Source organism: Trachymyrmex cornetzi, unplaced genomic scaffold (assembly GCF_001594075.2).
Source record: "Trachymyrmex cornetzi isolate Tcor2-1 unplaced genomic scaffold, Tcor1.1 scaffold358, whole genome shotgun sequence".
Lineage (NCBI taxonomy): Eukaryota > Metazoa > Arthropoda > Insecta > Hymenoptera > Formicidae > Trachymyrmex > Trachymyrmex cornetzi.
The window spans coordinates 426936-451887 of NW_017298300.1; the positions used below are offsets into that span (position 1 = coordinate 426936).

General features: G+C 32.3%; 3 protein-coding genes across 8 annotated transcripts in view; 2 read left to right on the top strand and 1 right to left on the bottom strand.

Annotated features, from left to right (window-relative positions):
* The first annotated feature begins 28 nt into the window (after window positions 1–28).
* On the top strand, window positions 29–7330 carry LOC108763357 (ras GTPase-activating-like protein IQGAP1). Its single transcript, XM_018510880.1, has 19 exons — window positions 29–162; window positions 529–619; window positions 762–996; window positions 1116–1260; window positions 1400–1557; window positions 1628–1762; window positions 1849–1933; window positions 2006–2097; window positions 2185–2350; window positions 2429–2592; window positions 2701–2835; window positions 2910–3066; window positions 3152–3397; window positions 3503–3666; window positions 3740–3883; window positions 3958–4278; window positions 4361–4525; window positions 4609–4722; window positions 4802–7330. Exons 1-19 carry the CDS (start codon window positions 123–125, stop codon window positions 6977–6979), a joined length of 4935 nt encoding a protein of 1644 aa, XP_018366382.1. The 5' UTR covers window positions 29–122; the 3' UTR covers window positions 6980–7330.
* A 1677-nt stretch (window positions 7331–9007) lies between these two features.
* On the top strand, window positions 9008–11222 carry Xpac (DNA repair protein complementing XP-A cells homolog Xpac). 2 transcript variants are annotated; one of them, XM_018510955.1, is made up of 6 exons: window positions 9008–9229; window positions 9583–9724; window positions 10187–10298; window positions 10373–10497; window positions 10612–10888; window positions 10967–11222. In XM_018510955.1, the coding sequence occupies exons 2-6, from the start codon at window positions 9585–9587 to the stop codon at window positions 11126–11128; spliced, it is 816 nt and encodes a 271-aa protein (XP_018366457.1). In that variant the 5' UTR covers window positions 9008–9229; window positions 9583–9584; the 3' UTR covers window positions 11129–11222. The 2 variants fall into 2 exon arrangements, with proteins under 2 accessions (XP_018366457.1, XP_018366456.1); XM_018510954.1 differs by lacking the exon at window positions 9008–9229 and having other exon boundaries at window positions 9534–9724.
* Window positions 11223–12025: 803 nt separating this feature from the next.
* Window positions 12026–24952, bottom strand: part of Hmgcr (HMG coenzyme A reductase) — a 41141-nt gene continuing 28214 nt past the window's right edge. For all 5 annotated transcript variants that reach the window (XM_018510946.1, XM_018510948.1, XM_018510947.1 and 2 more), the window contains exons 2-9: window positions 20754–20967; window positions 20388–20499; window positions 19303–19390; window positions 18913–19210; window positions 18257–18408; window positions 14197–14800; window positions 12862–14102; window positions 12026–12531 (exon numbers count right to left, since the gene is read on the bottom strand). In XM_018510946.1, coding sequence (XP_018366448.1) covers window positions 12441–12531; window positions 12862–14102; window positions 14197–14800; window positions 18257–18408; window positions 18913–19210; window positions 19303–19390; window positions 20388–20499; window positions 20754–20967 — 2800 coding nt within the window. In that variant the 3' untranslated portion in view covers window positions 12026–12440. The remainder of the gene's footprint in view (window positions 12532–12861; window positions 14103–14196; window positions 14801–18256; window positions 18409–18912; window positions 19211–19302; window positions 19391–20387; window positions 20500–20753; window positions 20968–24952) is intronic.

Below are 24952 nucleotides of genomic sequence, written 5' to 3' on the forward strand. Positions count from 1 at the left end.
CCATGAACCATGGGATAATAAATTTGAATTTGGAAGAGTGTAACGTATCGGTGTTACTTGATGTTTTTCACCTGTTGCTTTTGGTTTTTCATGTGATAGCCGTGTCCACGTTCTCTTCCACGATGGTTAATGTGACTGGCATTTTGACAAAAGATAGGAAAGGTGAAGATATTTGCATATTTTATCATACTAATTAATTGTCGGTACATACACATGTTTTACTTACAAACGACTCGTAGATTTCCGTCATCTCGTCGTTGTTCCTCACAAACTGTTGAATAAATCGTAGATAATTTATTAATTTAATTACGCACGTATAATTATAATTTTGCCCATGCGTACAGTCTCGTATATGCAATTGAGCATAAAATTAATGGAATGATTAAAGTATATAGGAAAACATTTGTGGTATTGACTTGAATGACAAAAATTTGAGTATACTGTACCTCGATATGGACAAAATATGTACTTTCTTATATTGAACATGAGCTCTAAAATATTTAGAAATGTTATATATATGTACTTTAGAAGACATGAGAACATCTGCAGAGAATATGGACGAGGAACGTAAAAGAGAACTATCGTATCTCTATCTTTGTCACTTGGAAGAAGCTAAAAAGTAAATATATATATATATATATATAATGAATATATTCTGTCATATTTATTTATTATTTATTTTATTAAGTATTTATATTTATTACGAAGAATTTACATCATGTTAGAAAAGTAAATAAGATATCATCTATTTTCTTTTATAGATGGATGGAAGCCTGCTTGAGAGAGCCATTACCTCCATCGATTGAGTTGGAAGAGAATCTTCGTAACGGAGTGTACTTGGCTAAACTCGGTCACTTTATGGCACCCAATATTTTACCAGTGAATAAAATCTACGATACCGAACAGCGTAGATATAAAGCTGCTGGATTGCAATTTCGTCATACAGACAATATAAATTATTTTCTAAAATGCTTGGAATCTGAGCAGCTACCACTGGTATGTATAAAATAATTTTGATATGGTACAAGAAAATATTATAATTGGTACATATATAATTATACAGAATATACTGGCACAATTTATAAGTAAGTTGACAATATTTGATTTTTTTACAGATATTTCTGCCAGAAACAACGGATATATATGATAAAAAGAATATGCCGCGACTGATATATTGTATCCATGCTCTTAGCAAGCATTTATTTAAATATGGGAAAGCACCACCAATGCCAGATTTGTATGGAAAAGTAAATTTTTCTGGTATGTATTTTTGTTCTACTATATTGTCTTGAAAATAGAGAAGTATTGAATATGAAATGATTACTAAAGTGTACTTGAATATTATTTCCTTCTCTTTCATATAGAGATATTTATATTTTTTATACCTACATTCTTTCAGAGGAAGAAATTGACAACGTTACTAAAGAACTGCAAAAACATGGCATTCAAATGCCTGCTTTTCAAAAAATAGGAGGTCTATTGACAAACAGCGCTACTACGGATACAGCTACTCTTCATGACTCTGTGATCGCAATTAATCAAGCTGTGATAGATAATGTATACTTGTTTCATTTTTGTTTACAAAACGAGTTTGCATGGTAATACTAATATAATTTTATGTTTTTAGGACAATGATAAAATTTTACAAAAACTTCGGAGTAAAGAAATACAGTTAAATAATGTTAAACCTGCTTATATAGAAAAATATATAAAGGCATTGTCGGAAGCTAAAACAGCAAAAACAGAGGCAGCACTTAATAAGGTATTTGATGCTTATATAATTTCGTGTTATATGTTTACATTTAGGTAATTTAATTGATCTTTTATAATTTATATAATATTGTTTAGTCCCTTAATGATAGTTACGTAGCAGACGAGTACGACGAGTTATTAACACAAGCAGAAATACAAGGACACATTAATTATGTAAATGGTAAATACTGTCAAATTTCGGCGATTATTACAAAATTGTATCCAGTTTAATTTATGACGAGATATATTTCAGCCTCATGTGCATTGGAAATCATTGTTTCATCTTTATCATATGACAACACAGAAATAATAGCTGCTTTGAAAGTGCCAGCATTATCTTTCAAGGTATAGTAAAAAGTATTCTTTTTGTATACAATTTAATAACTATTTACTAAAATTTCGATCATAATGTTATATATGATTATTCCACAGAATATATATTCTGAGAATGTTGAAGATTATAAAGAACAACTAATGCTAATATTGAATAAATTTGAGTGGAATGATATATATCCATCTGAAAGCATTCAGTATTGGACAGAAACATTTCAGAATGCGATTAACAAAGGAAACGAAAACGCACAACGACGTCGCAAACGTTAATATTATTAAATTAATGTATACTGTTTTATAATAAATTTTAGAGAGATGTATCACAAATTTTTATTCGTTACAGGAGAGAAAACTATCGAACATCTGAATATGGCTTTAGAATCTGCGGACAGAGAAAAATTTTATGAGCTCTTGCAAACTCCGTGTTTAGAAATCTCTCATTATATTGATGAATTTGCAGTTCCACTGTATTATCAAGAGATGAAGGAAGATCATATAGAATCTGGAGTAAGATCACATATCTATGTTTATTTTATTAATTTCTTAGAAATAAAAGTTGTAATTTTTTTAGAGTTTTTTTTTAAACTAATAATACTGACGATTTTTTTCTAATAGACCAATATCACTTATGATGACATAGTCGGTTGTATATCTGTTTTATCTGTTATTGCCGTTATTACCAAAGCAGTGGACACAGGAAATCCAGATTTCATGTACGAAACGCTGTCGAATCCTAATGCACGTTTGGCTGTAAGTATAATAACCATTCTTTTTCCATAGACATTGAAACAAACTTTTAACATATTACTATCATTATTATATAGGGATTGGATGAATTTAATAAAGTGAAGTATGCTCGAGAATTAATAACGGCTCGGCCCGCAAAGCTAAGAGCGCCCCAAGAATGTTCTATATTATCTTATAGCGATATTCAAGAATGCATCGATTTGGTAAACGTACAATGCGACGAAGGTTTTGAAGGTATAACAAAAATGCTACATAAATCCAACGACTACGTTTATATATCATGTTATTTACTTAATATAATGTTAATTTCGTTTAATAGTTATAGAGGTTTTGCAACAAATTAATCGAGCCGTATCAGCGAATGATCATGAGAATATGATGAAAGCTTTAAAAATGATTACCGCAAAGTTTGATATACCCACATATCCATACGATGCGTCGTTTTATTTGAAGCTGCTGAAGAAACGTTTATTTGAAAAAGAATTTGACGGATCTGAACTATGGCTGGACGATGTCAAAACTATAGCGAAGACAGTGACATCAGAGATCGAAGAAATGCAAGAAAGTAGGTCATACGTTCTCTCGATGTGTTTTCCTTCGTTTTCATTGACTTTATTGAATTAGAAATTTGATTTTAATAAATATACAATTTACTTATGGCATATTACAGTGATAGCATTTTTATGTAACATCAACACTTACGTGGAGAATGATAATATGATAGATACTCTCGACTGCCTGGAAACGCTCGGTATATCTGAAAAATTTAATGGATTTACTGAAGAATGTCAAGAGAGATGTTTTCTAGCATTGCGACAGTTACAGAGGTGGAAGGTAAAGCATTTTTATTAATTATATAAGATGTATGCTTAGTATAAATATTGAACATTTTGTTTGTACACCATAGCATGAAATGTACAGTTGTCCATATGTTTGCTATACTACTAACAAAGGAAATAAAATTTATATGGATTTGAAAGGCGGAAGATATGCATGGGAGCGTCCGATAGATTTTACGAAAACTTGTCATCTCACCATAGATGACATAAATGTAAGTATGTGTTCTTTCAAAGTTTTATACCTAATAAAAAATACGTATCGTTAATCTTATTTGTATGCTCGTAGGAAACAATTAAATCTATTTTAGCAGAGAAACATGAAGAAGTTTATATGATGTATGATGAAAAATTGTTTATTAATCTTCAAGCTTGTATTAGGGGATTTTTGTTGCGTAGAAGAATTGCTGATAGATATGCTTATTTCGACGATAATCTGAGAAAAATCATCACGATACAAGCATGGTGGAGAGGCATTAGGCAACGAAAACAATACCGTAAATTGTTAAAAAGAAGGAGACAAAATATGTTGTTATATCAAAGTAAAAACAAATTACTAATTGCAAGAGCAAACGACAAGATTGATAAATTAAGTCGATATAAAAGACACGTAAGCTCGAATTTTTTAAATATTTTAATATAGTTGCATGTAATAATTATTTCTATAAAATTTAACTTGTTATATTACATAGGAGGATAAAATAATTAAGATACAAGCTCTATGGCGTGGCCGAGCATCGAGGAAAGCCTTTCGCTCCTTATTGCACTCAAAGAAACCGTCGTTCCCTGTTGTCAGATATTTTTCAACGGTATTAGGTTTTAGCGCCGAGGATTATGACAAGGATCTAGAATTACAAGTACGGTAACTTTTGTATTACTTGTACATCACAATATCTATTCTTACATATGATAGTTCTGTTATTATGACCGTTTGTTTTAGAAATTAAAACACGAAGTCGTCCAATGTATAAGGCATAACCAGAATCTATCGGAGCAATTAAACAGTATGTTCGTCAAAATAGGATTACTGATCCAGAACAGAATAGCATTACAGGTATAGTCTCTAAAGTTTAGTTGAACATTTACGAAGATTTCTGAATTTTGCTAAAAAAATATCTCATATTTCTATCTAGGACGTCGTGGCGCATGGCAAAAGTCTGGATACTCTTGCGAAGGAGAAGAACGCGAGCAAGGATCAAAACACTTTAAACGATGTTGCTATGTTGACACACAAAGGTCTCAAATCATTAACGAGAGAAGGTCGTAAGATGTTGGAGGGTTATCAGCACTTGTTTTACGCATTGCAGACGAATCCGCAATATTTATCCAAGCTGTTATATTTGCCCCCTAGCAACAAATCGAACAAGCTGTTCCTGAAGAATATCATCTTGACGCTGTTTAATTTCGGATCAAACACTCGAGAAGACTATTTATTGCTGAAACTATTTGGTTGCGCGTTGAGAGAGGAGATCAAATGCAATTGCCATCAGCCTTCCGACGTGTTGACCGGCAAACCTTTGGTTCGCGAGATGGTGGTCAATTACGCGAAACAATTCAATGGTCAAGCGTCATTAAAACAGATCGTAGGTCCATTAATCGAAAAGGTTTTGGAGGAAAAGGATTTGTGCATAGAAACAAATCCAGTAGACATATACAAGCTTTGGCGGAATCAATTAGAAATGGAATGCGGCCAGTCTTTGGATATGCCCCATTCGGTATCTCAGGAACAAGCGCTGAAACACATTCCAGTGCAGGAGTCGCTCACAAGAGCGATAAATCAGTTGAAGAAGATATCTCTTGAATTTCTCGATAGAATAACACAGTCCCGCGATCTGATCCCTTATGGGATGCTCTACGTTTCGAAGATCCTATACAACACGTTGCTAGAGAAGTTTCCGCATGCTCCCGAGAAGGATTTTTTGAAAGCGGTCGGCAATTTGATTTACTATCACTTCATCAACGCCGCAATTGTGGCACCGGACACATTCGACATCGTCACATTGCCGGTGGACAGAACATTGTCTTCTTGCCAGAGGAAGAATCTGGCCAGTATAGCCAAGGTACTGCAATTCTCCACTTCGAAGAAAGGTTTCGGCGAGGAGGCACCGCATTTGGAATGCTTAAATTCGTTTATAATTGCTTGTCATGAGAAGTTTAAGGATTTCTTCCGATATTGCTGCCAAGTGGAGGACCTCGAAGAGCACTTCGATATTCATGAATATACGGAAGCGACCCTGATACAAAGTCCGGAGATATGCATATCTTTACAGGAAATATGCGAGATGCATGCTCTGATGTTGAATTATGAGGATCAAATAGCACTGGATCCATCTGATCCTCTACATGACTTATTGGATGATCTGGGTCCAGCACCGACTGTAGCATCATTGCTTGGGATATCTAAAGCGACGTACGATGCAAATTTGGCACGATACAGCAAGCAAGAGGTGTGCCTGGTATTGACCAACAAATTTCAAGTGCCACGGAACGACGACACGAATCTGAGCAATCTCTTCGTAAAGACCAAGGAGTTACTCGTGTCGGTTATTCCATTCTTAAAGAGGCCGACTCTTGTGGAGTCTTTAGAAACCACAACCTCTCCGATGTGCGTGAAATTATTTGACTATTCGTCTGTGTCGCCGATAGTTCGCGAAAGTTCATCTATAAATGATTGTAAAATACAATTACGTGCGTATTTGAATAAACTCGAACTCGAGGGATGGATCAATCGCGCGAACGGTTATCAGACGATCGTGACCGCGATAGCAAGGGATATTTGCAACAAAAGCAAGTACCGCGTTGCGAGAGACAAAGAGTTGCAGACGCTGCGGGCGACTAAGGACCGATTAGATGAGAAGACGCGGTACTATCAAGAGCAAGTCGGATTCTATAATGAATACATAAAGGGTTGTCTCCAAAATCTGCACAGTGGAAAGAGTTCGCTCCGTGCATATCGGATGACGCAGAAGGATACATACACGCAGTGCAAACTGAGATCCAAGATGACCGTGAAGTATTCCGCATGGAAGCTGCAGGAGAAGGGCGTGTTGATGGAGGTTGATCAGGCGTTGAGTCCGACGGAGATGAAGAACGTGATTTTCGAGATAAGTCCAACGGAGCACAGTGGTGTATTTGCCGTGCGCTGTAAATTCATGGGTGTTGAGCTGGAAAAACTTGATATTAGCATACAAGAGCTTCTCGAACTGCAGTATGAGGGCAGACCTTGCATGGATATGTTCGGTAGAGCCAAGGTTAACGTAAATCTGCTCCTGTATCTGCTGAATCGAAAATTTTATGGCAAAAAGAGTTGAAGGAACTGTCTTAATATTCTTCTAATAGAATTCGGAACAACTGAGTCGATTCATGCGTGTTACATGTGCAATTCACTGCTAGCACAACGTGTTCAGAGCGAAAGTTTCATTGGTATTTTATTATCGCGACGAGTGTCGATGGTCTAATAAGTATTTTTCGTATTTCGAGATTTTCTTTCTGGGAATGTTGATATATTTTGATACAGAAAACTTCATGTAATACATGGAGTAGGGGGAAGTTTGTGAGATTTTACTTTCTTTTTGGGAATAAAGAAAGCCAATTATCTTTTCCTCATGACGCAAGTACAATTATTTGGACATGCGTTGTATACAAAAAGTCTGTTTTTTTTTTTACTACAAAATTCTTTCAATTTTACTCTCTCCTCTTCCTTTCTCTTCAATTTCTCCATCCTATTTTCTTCTCTTCTGATATAATTATATATTTATTTTTGGATGAAGAAAACCAGAAACAGACAAAAAAAGAACAGACCGAAATTAATTACGTTTCAAATCACACAATATTAGGAGAGAGAGAGAATACAATTAATTTTTTAGATAATTTAAATTATTAGAAATTATTATTTTGCTAACTTAGAATATCAGATCGATGGCGTTTTATGTACTTTTTCTAATAAGCTGGAAAATATGGTGTATTACGTCGACTTGTCACTGATTTTATTTCATGACTTTTTAATAATTAAGTTATTCACATGCATTGCTAACAATATCTTACAAACTGCTGCATCCCAGTAACCTGTTTAACAGCAATCTATCTAGTCTATGATATAGCATTCGTTTTATAAATAATTGTGTACGTGAATATGTTCGAAGTACCAATAATGCAACAATGATTATTTGACATCACACATATTATATATATGTATTTATGACGAGTCTTTGCATTTGTATATACGGACTCTCGGAAGTATAAAAAAAAAAAAATGAAAATTATTAGTACTCTCTCTGTTTTATGTTATAATAGAATAAGAATGCTTCGATTGACATTGTAATATACGGTTTCAATAGTCGGAAAGGATTAAGTCGACAATTTTAACAAATTTTAATAAATTTCTATCTTTAAACATATAATTTTGTTCTTAATTTTGTGGCGTGTACTTGTATAAATCTTTGTTGAATTATTAATTTAATTATTAACTAAAAGAAATTTTTTAGTAATAAAACAATATTTGAAGGTATCAGAAAATAATATAATTAACATATCAATTGGTTTATTGAAATGATAATTATTAATAATTTGGAATATCGGATATCAAATCTGCTGTTCCTTGCTGTATTTTATTTTTTTCAAATGTTCTATTTACAATGATATTAAATTACACATTTGGATAAAAAATTTAAGATTTATTCCAATCAAGTATTTAAATGTTTATAATGTTTATATTAAAAACTAATACATATATTTTGAGCATATTATAAATTAACATGTTGTGGTCTTTTTCGAAACATTTCTTATTTTTTAGCTTAGCAGTTTTTTTCTCAGTTTTACGATTTAATTCATGAATATCTTTACAACATTAAAGAGTTTGCTCACCTTAATGGAAATGTTACGATTTGCGTAAAAGTTCGATATTACATTCTTAACAGCATAACACATTCACAGCTAAAATTTTAAGGAATTTGTCTACATGGTTTGTAAGAAATCTAAAGCTAAAGATCGTGATTTTTATGTATGTTCTTATGAATAAGAATAAGACAGATATATAGCCATGATGATTATTACGTTGTAACTTCGTAAATAAGGCTACCATCTGAATAAAAAAACCTTTCATTATAAATTTTATATATCGATAAATAGTTGGTAAAAGCATGATTAACGTTCACTGCACGATTTCTGTGTGACAACCAATAATATATATTATATAAAAAACTATTCCTGTCCTTTGTCAAAAGTGTTGGATTTCATTTGTCTCATTCTTTTCTATGCATAAATAGAGGAATCGCTTCCCTTACCGCACGCTCCTCGCAAAAGGTGAGCAAACTCCTTAAGTTATCCTCTGCCCATATGTATCTTGTATTAAAGTGTAGAAAGTGTAGAAAACAGCTGAATGAACAGATCAGGACATTTAGGACGCATCACATAAAATAATTTGAGAGCTTTACCGTGAATAATTCTTCTGATCTAATTATCTTAGTTTATATTATAATTTATAACTTGTTACGAGTTGAGTTTTTGGTTCAACGTCATTTTTGTTGTATAATATAGAGCTTTAAATGGATAACTCGGTGTTGGTAAGTAACCTCACTATTATGGAATACAACATTTCACTTTTACATTCTAATTTTGCTTGTAATTCTAATTATGTAATCTTTCAAACAAATATTAGCGATATGAGACTCTTCAACGATCTATTAAAAGCATCAAAAATTTTGATTTCTTTAATTTATCTAGACATCATATTAATCTCTTTGTTATAGATAATTTTACAGCCAAGGTTCTGAAATAACTTTCTGTACATAATAAATATTTACAATTTAAAAAATAACTGACAAATATATTTAAACATTATTTGCTTAATTTCAGGATATAATCCTTTAAAAATACATATATGTTATTGACATAAGAATTTAATGTTTTTATTAAGAAATGGCTAGTATGGAAAATAATTCTAACACGAGTGGAAATAACACAGAGATAGAGAATCAGCTCAAAGAGAGAGCTGAAAGAAATCGTCAGAGAGCACTCTTGTTAAAAAAATCTAAAGTTGTAACTCATCCATATGCAAGGTATATTAATATGTACACGAAAAACAATTAATATATTTAAAATGCAATAAAATCATCTTTTATGCTGATTCTACAATGAGTCAGTAGTCAGTAGTCCCAAGTCTTATAGCCCTTCTACAATAAGCCGCAAATCAGAAGTTCTAAACGATCTTAAGTCATAATCGATGAAGTTGGCCATAGCCAACTTGAACGACTTGATTAAGACTGGTTAATACTTTTTGACGTTCTGACTTGCGGCTTGTTGTAGAAGGCCCATTATTGGTGAAGTTGACCAATAGCCAACTTGTATAACTAATGCCAATTGACCAACTTCATCAATTAAGACTAATTATAAGATTTCTAATTAGCAACTCATTGTAGAATCAGCATTAGTAATCGATTCTTTGACAGTTTTAAAATAAACATTTTTTTTATTAAAAAACTTACGAGTCTTTACTAGTATTCTTATTAATATGCCTATAGAGAAAATAATGGTTCTACAAAAGGGAGAATGCTAAAAGTTCAAGGGCAACGTGTTATCGATAGCGGAGGAGGTTTCTTAATAGAAGAAAATGATGAATTAGAGCAGCAAATGGTACATAACACATATGTACATAATTATATCTATAATATTAGTACATTTATGATAATTCATGTTTATTTATTTAGTTGAAGATTAGGACCGAGCCGGCACCAGATATCGGTAAATTTAATGAATGTGAGGAGTGTCAACAGAAATTTAGAGACTCGTATCTTTTACAAACATTTGATTTGACCGTTTGTGATAAATGCAGGTAGAGTAGCGGCATTTAAAATGAATATTTTCACTTGTATACGGTATCTATTTTCTTTCCCGCATATCTTTTGAGAACAAATCACAAATATTATATCGTTTTATATTATTTTAGAGATAAAGAAGGAAAACACTCCTTAATTACTAAAACTGAAGCTAAACAAGAATACCTGTTGAAGGATTGCGATCTCGATCGACGAGAACCCGTGCTTAAGTATATTGTACGAAAAAATCCTCACAACGTGAATTGGGGTGAAATGAAGTTATATCTGCATCTCCAGATAGAACAGAGGGCTTTGGAAGTTTGGGGTTCGGAAGAAAACCTGTTGAAGGAAAAAGAAGCGCGCGAAATGAAACGAGAGGGAGCTAAAATAAAGAAATTTAATAAAAAGGTATCTTAATTTATATGTCATTTTATATTTTATTATATCATCTCTTGCTAAACCAAATCTTATTCCATGGAAACAAAGATCAAACAACTGCGAATGCAAGTGAGAAGTTCATTGTACGATAAGACAACTAAAGCGTCGCATGTTCACGAGTTTGGAGAAGACACATACAATGAAGAGGATGATACGTATATACACACTTGCACAACGTGCGGTTATGAAGAAACCTACGAAAAAATGTGAAAAAATGCTATTATTCGTGAAAATATGAATCATGTGTATTTGATATTACTTTACATGAGAAAGAATACAGTTTTCCATTGAGTACAATCTTACCGACGAGTCCTTGAAATGTTTTATTGCTTCTTGAAAATTTGGATGCATCGATATTCGTTCTTTATTGACCAATGTAGTTTTGATTTATACATCTTTTTTTATATTTTAAACAATTAGATTAAATAAATTTTATTTTTGATCAATTACATATTTTTCTTATTAATTTTTTAAGCCTCTACTACATGAATATATTTTTATCTTATTTACGTTAAAAAAAATGTTTAGATTAAAAAATTACTACACTGTATACAAAATTAGAAAAATTTATGTACAATTATGAAATTGGAAATTTTTTAATTGCTATTCTTTTATACTTACATTGTGAAATAGTATATTTTCTTTGTCTAAAGATAAGGGAACTAAGTTTTAATGTTCAGCAGAAGACAATGCTAAAATAATTTGTGGTGTCATATAAACACTAGTTTGAAATACAAGCTTTATTTAATTCTTTTACGCAAACTTTATTTGATCTGAAATTTATTACAATAAATGTGTGGGCGTATAAGCGTATACTTACTTGAACTGAGAGAAAAAAATTTATAAACAGATAATGCAAGACAATCGCGTTGAAAATATCTATGTAATCTATTATTGTCCATTGTTGTTTAATTCTTAATAAGACTTTGATTAGTTAAAATTGTATTTTATCACTATTATATCGCTTATTTACAGAATAAGGGAAATCTTTGCTTTGCAACTACATAATTACTGTTTATACATTATAACATAAATTATAATGCAATTTATATGTTATAATTATGTATTGTAATAAATAATACAGATTAGTTTCATCTTTATCTCTTTATTTCGTTAAAACTTGCACGTGTTAGTTTTTTAATTCAATCTTTAGTTTATGGACGAATTAAATCCTGATTAATATAATATAGATATTTCAAAACAATTAAAAAAGTTTATTATTTACATTACAGCACCAGAGAGATAGAGATGGGGGAGGGGGAGGGGGGAGGCAGTTGAAACACTGCTCCATCGAAACACTTCTTCCATATACATATTTACATAGATAGAATATATACATTATAGAATTCTTCGACCTACATCTCATCGCATATAGCAGAAACATGCATACTTGACTAATTGTTTCTTTGGAACACTAATGAGGCAGGTGCGAAATGTAAACAACAGGCCGCTTCATAGAGAAATGATAAAAATATATGTTTGCCATGTACTAAGGCTTTTACGCAAAATCTGCACAAAAATCTTAGAATGGCAAAACGTTTGGCACAGTTAGCCTGTTGCCATCCGTACTGCCGTGAGTAGTATGTACCGAGTTACTAATTAGGACAGACGATCTGTAAACAGAAAGAGAAATATGCAAATCATTACTTGTGAAAAAATATTTAGTTATTAACAATAATTAATAGTTGTATTCATAATTTTTCTTATCGATAAACTGTTTTAAATTAGCATTGTATAATTTACAAATTTTTTCATAACGCTTATAAATTTAAATGGAAATCAATATCTTTAATTAGTTATATTTTATGGTTTTTTTTTAAATTTTAACTGTTATACTTTCTGAAAATAAAATTTTATCTAGAAAGAATTTTAATAACATACACCGGTCCGGTTCTTTTCATTTCAGCTGTATAAATTCAACAAAACACGCTCAAGTCACGTACCTATTATGCCTCAAATGACTCTTGACCAAATCTCCGGAGGCCAATGCGGCCATCAATGATAGCTCTGCGGCAAGCACGGTGGCGCAAACGATTCGAGAGAGTTTTCTTGCGTTCTGGCCGGGTTCCGTAGGATGCGCACCCTTTATCCCCAGCATCGCTAGGCATGCTCCTTGCGCAGGCAGACCGGTACCACCACCTACCGTTCCGACTTCTATGCTAGGCATTGTACACGTTATACGCAGATCTTTGCCATCCACTCCCCATGGTTCCATCAACGTTAAACAATTACTGCTACTAACATTCTGAGCGGGATCTTGTCCAGTAGCAATGAAAATCGCGGTCACGATATTGGCGGCGTGCGCGTTGAAGCCGCCTATACTGCCTGCCAAGGCTGAACCGGTCAAATTTTTCTTGTTGTTGAGTTTGACAAGTTCGTGGACCGAAGTTTTCAGTACACACGTCACGACACCCGCAGGTACGATCGCTTCGCACACCACACTCTTACCCCTCCCCTCAATCCAATTAACAGCCGCGGGCTTCTTGTCGGTGCAGAGATTCCCACTGAGGGAAATTATTTCCATATCTGGAAAATATGTTTGTAATGTTTGCAAAGATCTCTCTGTCCCCTTCGATAACATGTTCATGCCCATGGCGTCACCGGTTGTGGCGACAAAGCGTAGATGCAGATCTCGACCGGCTATGCGTGGATGAATTTTTTTTAAACGGGCGAAGCGACTGGTTTGATCAAAGCTGTTCTTTAGTTCTTCAAAATTCTGCGGCTGTTCTATCCATGACATCGCCTCGCATGCACGCACTATATCTGGGAATTGTACCACGGGCGCTCGGGTCATTCCGTCCGCCGTTACACGGGTGGTCACGCCACATTTCAAAAGCGCACGGCTACCGCGATTAGTGGATGCCACCAGGCAGCCCTCCGTCGTCGCCATCGGCACATGATACACCTGGCCGTCGATCAGCAATGGCCCAACAATGCCAACCGGTACCGGCACGTACCCGATTACGTTCTCACAGCAGGCGCCGAGTACCTTGCTGTAATCATAGTGTTTATATGGCAAATCGATCATTTCTTCGGTGAATTTGCCAGCATCACCCACGACGAGACGCCTAATATCGACACCGCGCTCCATGTCGCCCACTGCTTTTTCTAATTGATAAGCAGCTATGTTCTTATGTTTCACCAATTGTATCACCTCCTCATTCGTCAGGGCACTGGCTCCAAGCTTATAACATATAACAATATGTATATTTATATTATATATATATATATATATGTAATGATATAATTATAATCTTATTACCTTATTATTCTCTTACCTCTGACTTATATATCTCGAGACAATCTTCTACGCTTCTGGAAATTTCAGACTTCTTCAGCAATGAATCAATCTCGCCGGAATCGTTCGCGTCACGATATATCAACTCAGTTTGTATCTCCTTGTCAGCGTATTCAACATCACTCTCATCACCCCATCCACCACCCACACCAGACAAAGGAAAGACCGGCTGCTCTTGGATCGTCGGTAACGTTAAACCGAAACGATCTCGTAACCATATGTTCACAGTGGTATCCATATCGTTTAGATTGGAGCCATCAAGAAGTTCCATTTTCTCCTCCACTGTCGCCTCCTCTTTTTCCTCCTCCTCCCCCTTCCTCTCCTCTTCCTCTTCCTCTTCTTCCTTGCATCTTAGTTGTCTGACAACTACATCGTTTCTGTCCTCGAAGAAAATGAATTTTACCGCCAATGCTAACAGCAATATCAATATCACAATATTGTCCGCGCTAGCTGATAGCCAAGGTGTCATCAGGTGTTTATTTAACTCGGAGTTTCCGGTATCAGAATCGTTGGTTGCATTCGAGCTCGTGTATGTCATTGTTGTTTTCGTCATGACCTCACTTTCGTTCTTAAAGGGCCATCGGCTGCAATATGTAACAAGAACATTAATATAAATCAATACTACAAATAAATTAAAGCAATCTAATCTAGACGTTTAAAGCGAAATAAATGTTTTATTATTATAATATAAAAAATATTATAAACAAAAAAAAATATATATAGATGGATATAATTAGACTCAGCTGAATAAATCTATGGAAATGAAGATGCCTTTCCGACTCAAACACTGGTAGTTCATGCGTAAATGAATTTATTCGACAAATTTCGTTACCATCGTTTCGATCCTCGCTTCGGATCCTTATCAATGTATAAAATTCAACAACATATCATTGTTCTTCCCGGAACGATGATAATGTTGAAATTGGAAAATACGAAGTTATCGTGTGAAATGACGGAACACAACTGACATCTTGAGACGTGTTCCGTCATTTCACACGGAAAGGCATCTTCATTTCCATATATAAAAAATATTATATACATATATAATATATTATTTTATATTATTTTCTGTATGCATACACAAGATACGATTATATATTATATTATTATAATTAATAAAACCATAAAATATGTATTACAGGCAATAGGAGTCGACGCTGGTTATCAGTTAGCGCAATTTTTCTTAATACTAAATATATAAACCTTAACTTTGAACGTTTCCACTCATGATTTGAGTCTTCATCAGCAATCTTTCACCCTAGCGTAACGATTGGAGTATTGCATGACAAAACGATATCTCCAACGTTTTTCCTCTCAAATATCGAACCGTTTACTGTTGTGAGGTAAGTCGCATACTCACAAAGTTAGAAAGCTGAGTGGCAATGAGAACTCAAGCTCACACAGTCGCGACGCTTCTACACTGAACAATGAATCTCTCTTATTTAACATTTTGTAACTCGTTAATATGTTATAAATTATCGTCAAATTTAAAAAAATTAATAACTGCGAGAACAGTAAGGTTTATATATTTAGTGTTAAGAAAAATTGCGATAACCAGCGTCGACTCCTATTGCCTGTAATACATATTTTATGGTTTTATTAATTATTTTAATTAAAGAAGTTTGTAAAAACTTATTAGTTTTTATATTAATTTGTAATTTGTCATTATATTATTATATTTCACAAATTTGTAAAAATAAATTTACTACGTACTTCCTATTTTTCTGTCGATGTATTATGTGTTAAACTTAATTCCTGCCGTTTTTCGTCTCCAAAATTAATTTGTTTCGAAGGGAAGATGAATGAATACCTTAATCAAAGTAATTTCCTCCATTTTCTACTTTATTATTAACTAATAATACTTTATTAATAATACTTTGATTAAGGTATTTCCCTTCGAAACAAATCAATTTTGGAGACGAAAAACAGCAGAAATTAAATGTAACACTTAATCATATTTATGCACTACTCAACAAAATTAAAAGATCACTTGTTCCCTACAAAAATAGGTAAATTTCAAGATAGTGTAATTTCGTCAAAAATCATCGTATCGAGATGTTTAAAAAAGCATTTTAAAGCTTGAAATCTCTACTTTTCAGATCGGTACTTAAAAAACCGGTCTTAATGATAGTTTATGAAGTTACATAAATATAAATTAAGACACATCAGATCTTACAATTTTTACGAAATTTGCCAAGTTCCACGGCGCGAATTAAAAATTGTACACAAATGCAGTTTACATCATTCGAAAGAGTGAATCTTTACCTTTAATTCCTTTTTTTATGAAGCTTCATACGATTTTTTTACACCGAGTTATTCAACGTTGAAGCAAAAACGACCCTTTATAGGGTACAGAGATCAATTGAATGTTACCACCTCTCGACGAATTACTTCTTGACAGCGTATCCGCATGTTGATAAATCGCCGGATTAAATTCTGTGGAATTTCACGCCAGATTCGTTGCAAAATATCGCCCAATTAACACTCAATTTTAAAATGTACACACACCCACACACACACACACACACGCACACGCACACATATGAGGTGTAAATCCGACCACGTAACTTCCCCGTGGTACACCTCGGGTAATGCTAATACCGGCAGTAAAATTTTGAGAAATTTTTAGAGAAAAGATTAGAAAATGTACTATTCACTTCAAATCACTCATCTGAAAAGTAGTAGAGATTTCAAGCTTTAAAACGCTTTTTTAAATATCTCGATACGATGATTTTTGACGAAGTTATACTATCTTGAAATTTGCCTACTTTTATAGGGTGGAACAAGTGATTCTTTAATTTTGTTGAGTAGTGTATTGTAAGTACACAATTCTAACGAAATGACAATTAAGATTGCTAATCGTATAATTGTGTAAAAATATTTGATTAGTAAAATATTTAATTGTGTAAAAATTTTTTATTAGTATTTAAAAAGTGCCTTATATATATCTACACTGCGATGTAATTAGCATTATGTGAATGAACAAATGAGAGAAACTCGTTTTGATTGAAAAGCGAAGCGAACGGAACAATACTTTTTCACAAACTAAAACGTAACCCAGAATGATATCCGGTACACAAGCGGAGAGAGAATACTCAAAGAATTCTCTACCACCACCACCCAATAATGTCACTTATTTTTGGACTCTCATTTTACTTTGTATGGACCAACAGTCGATCTTTTGTACACGCGTTATTATTAACGTCTCATGCAATATTAAAATACACCACCATTCATACGGATTTCGCACATGAAAGCATAGTTCTCTCGATACTTAAAATATTAAAAAATATTTACGTATACGATTGTATAATAATGGAATTATATTAACGTTACGCGTTATTTCGAATCAATAAAAATTTTGTTATTTCAACGATATCAATGAAGAGTACCGTAACTTTAAAAACTTTTTACAAGATTCATTTATTTTTCATCAAAAATAGAATCATAAAAAATCCAGGGTTACGTCCAAATTAATATTTGAATACGACATTTTATTCCTCTAATCTCTTATACACGTATTTGCGATTCGATCTTAAAACGACAAAAGACCATCACAAAGAATTTTTTTTCAATAGCATATTTAAAATTCTATGCCATTTCACCTCCTATCTTTGTAAATATTCATCCAACGCGAGAATAACGATGAAAATATGAATGATTTTTCCGTTTATTGCGAAGTTATTTCGTTTATACAGATAACTCTTTGAAAACGCCCAAACTTGTCGCTCAATAAGATCTTCCTTCCCACACGGAAAGCTTCATTTGAATATGGATATTTTATTGAATAGAAGTCCAATGCTAAAAGCGTTCAGATGACCCGACGTTGAAATTAGAGACGTCAAAACTGTTCAACAAAGGCAAACATAAAAAAAGTATGGAGGGTCAGGAGTACAATACATCCTCGGCCATCGCGTTTTCTGTTCCATCGTGTACGATATACATTGTCATACCCAACCGCTACATATCTTAAAGTTTGCATAAAAAAAACGAACAGATTCTTTTTTATTATATCATCGCAAGAGACCATAAAACTATACCTGTTTGCATATACTACGAATAGACCGGCGATCATGATCATCTTGACTCGCTCCACCACAGGATTCGGTTTTTGATCCTCCTCGTTTAACGGCTGCATTATGAATATCTTGTCCGCGCTCAATTGGCCCATATTATTATTCCCGCGAGAAAGCTATATTGGTATAATGATTTTTTACCTGTTCTTTATACTGATAAATACACATTCGATATATAACTATTACCGCGTTATTATATTGGATTATAATGATTATATACATTATATTGTACGATTAAATTCTTTTTGAAGATTTTCTGATTTCATGATATCTGAATATTTTAGAATAATATTTTTGAAACTTCGATGAATTGAAAATTCGATCTTTACTCAAATATAAAAAAAAAATAGTACGTTAATTACTATATATTTTTTACATATTTGGCATTTGACTGATAATACGCTTGATGATAATACGTTTCAATTATATTTGATAATATCGAATTTTTCTGACGATAACAGACTTTTTCAAATCTATGCCTTTTAATTTCGCCGCGTTACGCTTTCTGCGTTCAAAATGGAATAATCACATATCCGAGACAATTTGAAGGAGAAAAAACTTGTAAAAGTGCGGGAAAGAGGAATCATTCCAATAAAAACATCAAATTAATAGTTCTGTACCTCAAGTATAAGCGACAAGCAGGCTGGATAGAATGTCATAAAGACGACGTAGTTGACGATCACCCCGAAGCACGCAAAGGTGCAAAGGATCTCCAGCCTTCTTATGCCTGATAAGGCTCCTGTGCCGATCACAAGGGTCTCCACGAGGGTGTTCAGAGTGATACCTGGTCCCAGTAGAGACATGCCGCGTGCGATATTCGCTTTGACTTCCTCTTGATTCCGCGAACTTAGCGCGTATTGCGCTAATGTTGCGGCCTTCGTGAGATCAATAAGAAGCAGAAAGAAAAATAAGGCGTCTCTGAAAGAGCAATAACGTTCCATTTATACTTCACCAATCGCGAAGAAAGGAGCTTTATTCTCCTTAAAAAAATTCAATGACGGCACGCTTACTTCAAGTCCGCGACGTCACTGCGGCTGAAATTTACCACGCTGGAAGTGAACACAACGCTAGAGAACACGGTAAACAGGCCAGCGATACCTGGAACACAAGTAATAAATTTACTGAATATATTGTGATAATTAAAGTATTATGATAATTAAATAAGCTAAACGAAATTAAAGTGCTAAATCTCGATAGAAGGTATGATTTCAATGTCAAGGATGTGTAAAGAAAAGATCGATAGTCATTTCATTTCTCCGTGATCCGATCGTGAAGGAAGAATTCTTATATGTGCGGTATCCGCAATACAACTCGGTGTATATTATAATTATGAAATATGTCGATTATATTCATCTCTTCCGATCTTCCAATCAATCATCACTATATATCAATTGACAAAACATACATATAGTTTTGCATTTTACGTGGTTCGCGACGAATTAAATTATATTACATATACCGACGCGCATAACATGCAGAGTTAAGTGGTGCGCAAATTCTTTCAGTAACCGAATTCAGTAATTGAGCATAACGCTTCGTACGAAACGTTATTGCTTTCCATAAGACTTTCACTGTACGCTATCGTGGGCTTTCACGCGCTACTCGGGAGGATCCGGTTTTATGAATGGTCTTGACACGCACGATTATTACGCATCTTTCCCCGTGTGATTCCGTCGTTGATGCAGCGATGTGTACAATATCGATCTTTAATAATCATGAAAAAATATTTCTTTTCGCGATAAAGTAAAAAATTGAAACGTACTCCATCGTTGCCCAATTCATGTGATGCCGATTTACTTATAGTTTTTATAATAATTTTTATAATTTTTAACTATTAAAAAACACACACACACACTCCCGGATCTCCTTATTTAATAAATATAGCTTTAAAAAAAAAAGACAGATGATTTAAGGATTTGTCGCATTTTTCTTCAATCAATCTCTGAAGTTGATTTTTCCTCAAATACATATTTATATATGCATATTTAACAAATATATTATACGTATAATAACAAAAATATCACGTGACATAATGAAAAATCATCTAAAATTGATGCATTACAGAACGCGTATCAAGCTTTATTAATTATCTTACCTAAAATATATTTAGATCCCATTTTTTGCAAATTACGGAAATGATGATAAGTAAACAGCACCGCCAAGCAGCGTATTATTGTCATCACTATAACGTCAGCTGATTTTAAATTCTGTCAAACAATATATACGTATATGTTAGAAATTTTTTTCTATTAGAATAGAAAAAAGTAGAAAATAACAATAACGCGCATACAAATTTTATTCGATCAAACAGTCATAAGTATTTTGTCAAATATTTAATGTAAGTAAATATCTTTTAATATAATGCAAAGTATCTAGTACAATACTAATATAGTTGTACAAAATATTGTACAAACCACGACTTTATATGAAGTTAACATCCATTTCATAACAATTTGCTTACCATAGTATCGCATCTGTTGTGACGACAGTACGTCGCATCGGATAAGTTCTCTTCGCGTGCTTGTCCACTTCCTGTGTCCATATTAAGCATACATGCCGTCAAAGTGAAGATCGTCACGATCACCTCAAAGGGATAACCGGCACAGAACCGACCGTGCTTTTCAAACACGTGCGCGAACATCATTGATGGCTCCCGCGAAAAATTTCTACGAAATCTGTAACATATTAACGTGAACGTGTTGAACAAGATTTAATATATTTATACGATATTAAACAAAGTATCTTTTAAGTAATGTAATAAATATACAATAAATAGAAAATAAAGGCCCTGAACAGTCAAGCTGAATCATTAGTACTTAAATAATTCGGTGAGAAATGTATATACTATATATCTTCAATACCCCCCCTGAAAACTGTGCGCCAAATTTAATTTTTAGTCTTGAAACGAATCTTGATAGAACTACTAGTAGTAACGTTATAAATTAAATTGACAAGCAATTTATATGATAATATTGAAGCTCACAGGTATCTCTTAGAAAGATTTTAACAATCTGATTCTAAAACCTATCACTGAAAAAAAAATTTATTCAACGAAAAAAAAATTATTTGACTCAACAAAATGCTGCAGTCGAATACGTGCAAATAAATATCAATGTAATAAGAACAAAATATTTTATTCAATTACTATGATGATTTTAAATCTGACTCAACTAAATTGAGTTATTGCGCAGACAAAATGTTTATTTGATTTTAGAATATATTTAGTTAAATAGGAATTCATTTTGATGATCCATTAAATAGAATTAATTGAGACAACAAAAGGATGTGTGTGTCAAACAAAAAATTTAATAAAACAACCAAATTTATGTTTTAAATAATCACATATCGTTTACGCTCAACTTCTTTACAGTTGAAATTTGTATACACAATATTATCGTGAAATCCATGTGTGTTTTATTTGACTAAACATAATAGTCTTTATGACAAAATAGACAGTAGATCGAACTTTGTATTTATTTGATGTGACACAATATTCTTTTATTGAAGTGAAATATTTTGATTATCTCGTAACAATTTAAGTTGAATAAACTATCTTTCTTGCTCGTTCAAGTATATTGAGTGTGAAGATGCCTTAGTTTGACAAAATATTTGTTTCACTTGAAAGTCATTATAGTTAATGTAACATAAAAAGTCTTATCGAAAACTAACGAATTTATTTGATTAAATCGTTATATTTTTACGAAAAAAATAATTTTTTTGTTATTATTATTATTTTTATTTTTCCAGTTTAATTTATTATTTACTGGTTTCGCATATCTATATTCTTGTCTTATTAACTATATAATTAATTATTGAAAAACGCATCGCATCGCCGTCAAAATTTGAACCTATGATCCTAGAACGGTAGCCTAATACATTTACACTGAGCTAATTTCACGCTTGTAATCGAATCATTATACTAACGTTACTTATATACCTCCTACTGTTATCATTTTTTAATTTCATGTCTCTGCTGACAGTTTAGTATTATTAATATTTGAAGAGATTACATGAAAACAAAATAATACATGTTTTGATCTTTGTTTTCAACTTTTAATCAATATCATCTATTATATATTATAACAAAACACGTGTGCACGCAAAAATAATATGAGATCATTCAAGTTAAACAAGATATATGGTTAATGCAACAATTTTTTATTCAATTAAACTTAACCGTAGTTTACTTAACAAACTGTTCAATATTGGTTAACAAAAATTATTCAATTTTATTTAGTTGACAGGACTACTATCATTTGGAAGTCTTCAAGAAAAATCAGTTAACAGCATCGTATATTTATTTGGATAGTCTCGCGGAGTCAACTAAATGCATTTATATGAGACATATATATATTTTATTGTTTCAAATGCGAGAATTTGTTTGAATGAAACAATACCTTTATTATATGAAATAACGTTTTTATAAATTATATATATTTAATACAACCGAATGTCAAATAAGTATATATTTTACATTGAATAGACGAATTCTTAAGTAAGACCCCAATCCATTATTAATTATTTAAATCAGACATATAAATATGTTAAGTAAGATTGACTCAATTCATCATTAATTGAAGTATATGAGAGGCTTAAATATTTAGTTACTTTAACTGCTGTACATAAATTTTGGAAGAAATATTTATCAAAAAAAAAAATAATTATTTACTAGAAAGTAAAATTGTTAATATGTTGGGTCAACAATTTCGGACTAATGCGTGAATAACGTATTAACAATGTCAAATCAATATTTATTTAGTCACAGTAAACTTAACTTTCCAAAACCACTAAGGTTTTCACAAAATATGGTTACCTAAAGATTAAAGGTTACCAACAGATTCATCAATGAAATTCATTCATGAATTTCTTGGTTACCTTTAATCTTTAGGTAACCATATATTGTGAAATCGGGCCTTAGTAATTCTAACTATATATATTTTTTCAAATATGACTGAATAACGCACGTCATGCCAAACAGAGTTAGTTTTACTTTGAAGATAAGTTAGAGTTCAATCAACACTATTTACAGTTAAAATTACTTAGCAGTTTTGGAAAGTTAAGATGTTTATTGTGACAAAATAAACGTTGATTTGACATTGTTAATATTGTTTACGCATTATCAATCTAAAACTGTTGCTCCAACATATTAACGGTCTTACTTTCCAACAAACAATTAAATTGTATTTTGTGAAAAATGTTTCTTCCAAAATTTGTGCACAGTTAAAGTAACTAAATATTTAAGCCTCTCATATACTTGAATTAATAATGGATTGGGTTAGTCTTACTTAAGAATTCGTCTATACAATGTAAAATATATACTTATTTGACAAAACATTGGGTTGTCTTAAATATATATAATTTAGAAAAACGTTATTTCATGTAATAAAGATATAGTTTCATTCAAACAAATCCTTGCATTTGAAACAATAAAAAAAAATATATATATATATATATATGTCTCATATAAAGGCACTTAGTTTACTCCGTAAGACTATCGAAATAAACATAACGACGCTGCATGGTAACTGATTTATTTTTAAGATTACTAAATGATAATAGTCTCGTCAAACCAAATGAAATAAAAATAGTTGAGTCATTGCCGTTAACAATGAACAGTTTGTTGAGCAGACTGCTTAAATTTGATTGAATAAAATTTTGTTGCATTAAACATATCTGCAAACGACAAAATGTGTTTAGTTCGTTGAACAAATTTTTTTTTCAGTGTATAAATTATTTTATTGCAAAAAATATTATCTCAATCGGAGTTCGAATCGGATATATAGCTTATCGAAAAAAAAGACGGATAATTTAAAGATTTGTCGCGTGCTTCTTCGGTCAATGTGAAGTCGATTTTTCCTTAAAACACACACACACAAAAATATTAAAGATATTAAAGATGTAGGAGCTACTGATGATTATATATATATGTATATGGTTATTATATATAATTAACATGACGATGATAATTAATAGCTTAAAATGCAGTCTTTATTGTATGCACAGAGATGGATGGTTATAATTTAAAACGGTGATAACATTTAATAATTTAAAATGCAGTCTTTATTATATTAATAATAATAATAATAAGCAAGCCCACACATCAAAGCCTATCTTTATTATATTCACAGAAATAGTAAAAGACACACACACACACACAATAGGCTCAAATAATTAATTATTTTTAATTTTATATATTCATAGATATGGATTATAATTTATACAAAATATATTTACACATATAATTAGGCAGCGAACAAAATCGTTCACTGAAAGTCTTGTCTCACGCGGTTATAATCGAAAATAGACTCTTAACCAATTGAATATTGCACTGAAAAAAAATATAGTCAATTTTAATAAATATTTAGAGTTGAATACTACCAACTAATATTTATTAAATATAAAGATATATTTATTTGATACAAGAAATGTTAATTTGATTTAACAATCATTTTTTTACTGAACAAATATTTATTTAATGTAAATAAATGTTTAGTTGGCAGTATTGAACTAAATATTTATTAAAATTGATTATATTTTTTTCTCAGTGTGGCTATTTGCGTCATAAACTCACGGAAAATACCGAAAATCTCTCCTAATTTAAACGTAACTCTAGCCGAACTCGTGAACTTTCTACCTGACTCCTTCGTAGCTTACTGCGAA

Coding starts and splice junctions, on each gene's coding strand:
- LOC108763357 (XM_018510880.1), top strand. CDS start 123: ATGGTTAATGTGACTGGCATTTTGACAAAAGATAGGAAAG. Junction 163..528: donor TTTGACAAAAGATAGGAAAG/GTGAAGATATTT, acceptor TATGTACTTTAG/AAGACATGAGAACATCTGCA. Junction 3,884..3,957: donor TCACCATAGATGACATAAAT/GTAAGTATGTGT, acceptor GTATGCTCGTAG/GAAACAATTAAATCTATTTT.
- Xpac (XM_018510955.1), top strand. CDS start 9,585: ATGGCTAGTATGGAAAATAATTCTAACACGAGTGGAAATAACACAGAG. Junction 10,299..10,372: donor ATGAATTAGAGCAGCAAATG/GTACATAACACA, acceptor TTATTTATTTAG/TTGAAGATTAGGACCGAGCC. Junction 10,498..10,611: donor ACCGTTTGTGATAAATGCAG/GTAGAGTAGCGG, acceptor ATATTATTTTAG/AGATAAAGAAGGAAAACACT.